Consider the following 2,175-nt stretch of genomic DNA (forward strand, 5'->3'; position numbering starts at 1 on the left):
CCGCCCTGCTCCGGGGCTCGGCCCCCGCCGGGAGCGCGGGGCGCCGGCACGGCCTCACGCGCCCCGTTTCCCCCAGGGCCGTGCTGCTGCCCCTGCTGGACCTGTCGCCGCCGGCCCAGCCGCTGCTGCTGCTGGTGGACGCCCTGGACGAGGGGGTGGCGACGCCCGAGGGCGAGGGGAAGCCGTCGGGGCGAAGCGCTACCATCGCCGAGCTCCTGGGGCGGCACCATGCCCTGCTGCCCCCCTGGCTGCTGCTGATCTGCTCGGCACGCAGGCACAGCAAGGCCCTCGCCAGGAGCTTCACCGGTGCGCGGGGCCGCGGGCACGGCGCGCGGTGGTGGGCCTGGGGACGTGGACATGGGGCATGGTGGTGGGGCTGGGGACATAGACACAGGGCACAGTGGGGGGGCCAGGGCGCAGACACGGGGCATGGTGGTGGGAACAAGGACACGGGGCATGGTGGTGGGGCTGGGGGCAGAGATGGGTCGCAGTGGTGGGGCCTGGGGGGGCAGACATGGGTCACAGTGGTGTGGCCAGGGGCACAGAGATGGGTCGCGGTGGTGAGCCTGGGGACCTGGACATGGGGCGCGGTGGTGGGGCTGGGGGAGCAGAGATGGGACGCAGTGGTGGGGCTAGGGACATGGACACAGGGCGCGGTGGTGGGGCTGGGGACATGGAGATGGGATACAGTGGTGGGGCTGGGGGCATGGAGATGGTGCGCGGTGGTGGGGCCAGGGGCGAGGAGATGGGGCACAGTGTTGGGGCTGGGGGCACAGAGATGGGACGTGTTGGTGGGGCCGAGGCCCAGGAAATGGGACATGGTGTTGGGGCTGGGGGCATGGAGATGGTGCGCGGTGGTGGGGCCAGGGGCGAGGAAATGGGGCACAGTGTTGGGGGCACGGAGATGGGGCGCGCTGGTGGTGCTGCGGGATGAAGGCCAGGTTGGTGGCGGGGAGGGGAGTGGGGGCAGGCCCGCCGTGGCAGGAGGGGACGTCTGAGCGCTCGGTCCTGCCCCCAGGTTTCCGGCGCGTGTGCCTGGACGACCTGCGGAAGGCGGCCATCGTGCGGGACGTGCAGCAGTACATCCTGTGCCGGCTGGACCGGGAGCCCGCCCTGCGGCGGCACCTGACGCGCGAGACCGCCGAGATGCTCAACCAGCTGCACATCAAGAGCAACGGCTGCTTCCTCTACCTGGAGCGGGTGCTGGACGGCGTCGCCGCCGGCTCCATCGTCCTCCGGGAGATCCGGCACATCCCCGGCACCCTCAACGGCCTCTACCTCTGGCTGTGCCAGCGCCTCTTCCCGCGGCCGCTCTTCGCCCGCGCCCAGCCGCTGCTCAACGTGCTGCTGGCCGCCCCGCGGCCCCTGCGCCCCGCCGAGCTGCACCAGGCGCTCTGGGCGCGCCGCGCCGGCCCCAGCTGGGACGACTTCCAGCAGCTCCTGGAGGCGCTCGCCACGGTGCTCGTGGACGGCCCCGGCGACACCAAGCTGCTCTTCCACGCCAGCTTCGCCGAGTGGCTGCTGGACGTCAAGTACTGCACGCAGCGGTTCCTGTGCAGCGTGGCCGACGGGCACGCCTCACTGGCCCTCAGCGCCACGGCGCGGGCGCCCCAGCTCGGCCCCCGCGAGGTGCACGGCCTGGCCCGGCACTTGCTGCGGGCCGGGCTGGGGCTGGAGCCGTGCCACCTGGCGCTGTGGCTGGTGTGGCACGGGGCGCCCCTGGCGCGCTGCCTGCAGGCCGACCCGCTGGAGCCCGAGGTGCTGCAGCTGCTGGTGCTGGCGGGGGCCTGCGTGGGCGAGCCGGGGGCGGGCGGCGCCGGGGCCGGCCCCTCGCCCTCGCCCGGCGTGCTGCGCCGGGCGCTGGAGCGCGAGGACTCGGTGCGGGTGCTGCTGGAGAACGGCGCCAGCGCCAACCAGCGTGACGCCAGCGGCAGGACGCTGCTGGCCAGCGCCGCCCACAGCGGCAACCACGACGTGGCCAGCCTGCTGCTGGCGCGGGGCGCCGAGGTGGAGGCGCCCGACCGCGGCGGGCAGACGCCGCTGACGCTGGCCGCCCGCCAGGGCCACGCCAAGGTGCTGCAGTGCCTGCTGAGCCACGGCGCCGGCGTCAACCGGCCGGACCAGGAGGGCTGGACCGCGCTGCGCTCGGCCGCCTGGGGCGGGCACGCCGAGGCC

At 74.7% G+C, this 2,175-nt stretch overlaps 1 protein-coding gene across 1 annotated transcript in view; it reads left to right on the forward strand.

The window, feature by feature from the left end:
- Window positions 1-76: 76 nt before the first annotated feature.
- LOC112962027 (ankyrin repeat domain-containing protein 50-like) overlaps window positions 77-2,175 on the forward strand; it is a gene marked incomplete at its 5' end in the record, with an annotated part of 4,199 nt that continues 2,100 nt past the window's right edge. The window contains 2 exons of the mRNA XM_026057858.1: window positions 77-306; window positions 1,019-2,172. Coding sequence (XP_025913643.1) covers window positions 77-306; window positions 1,019-2,172 — 1,384 coding nt within the window. The remainder of the gene's footprint in view (window positions 307-1,018; window positions 2,173-2,175) is intronic.

This window comes from Apteryx rowi, unplaced genomic scaffold (assembly GCF_003343035.1).
Source record: "Apteryx rowi isolate R43461 unplaced genomic scaffold, aptRow1 scaffold_1409, whole genome shotgun sequence".
Taxonomy (NCBI): Eukaryota; Metazoa; Chordata; class Aves; order Apterygiformes; family Apterygidae; genus Apteryx; species Apteryx rowi.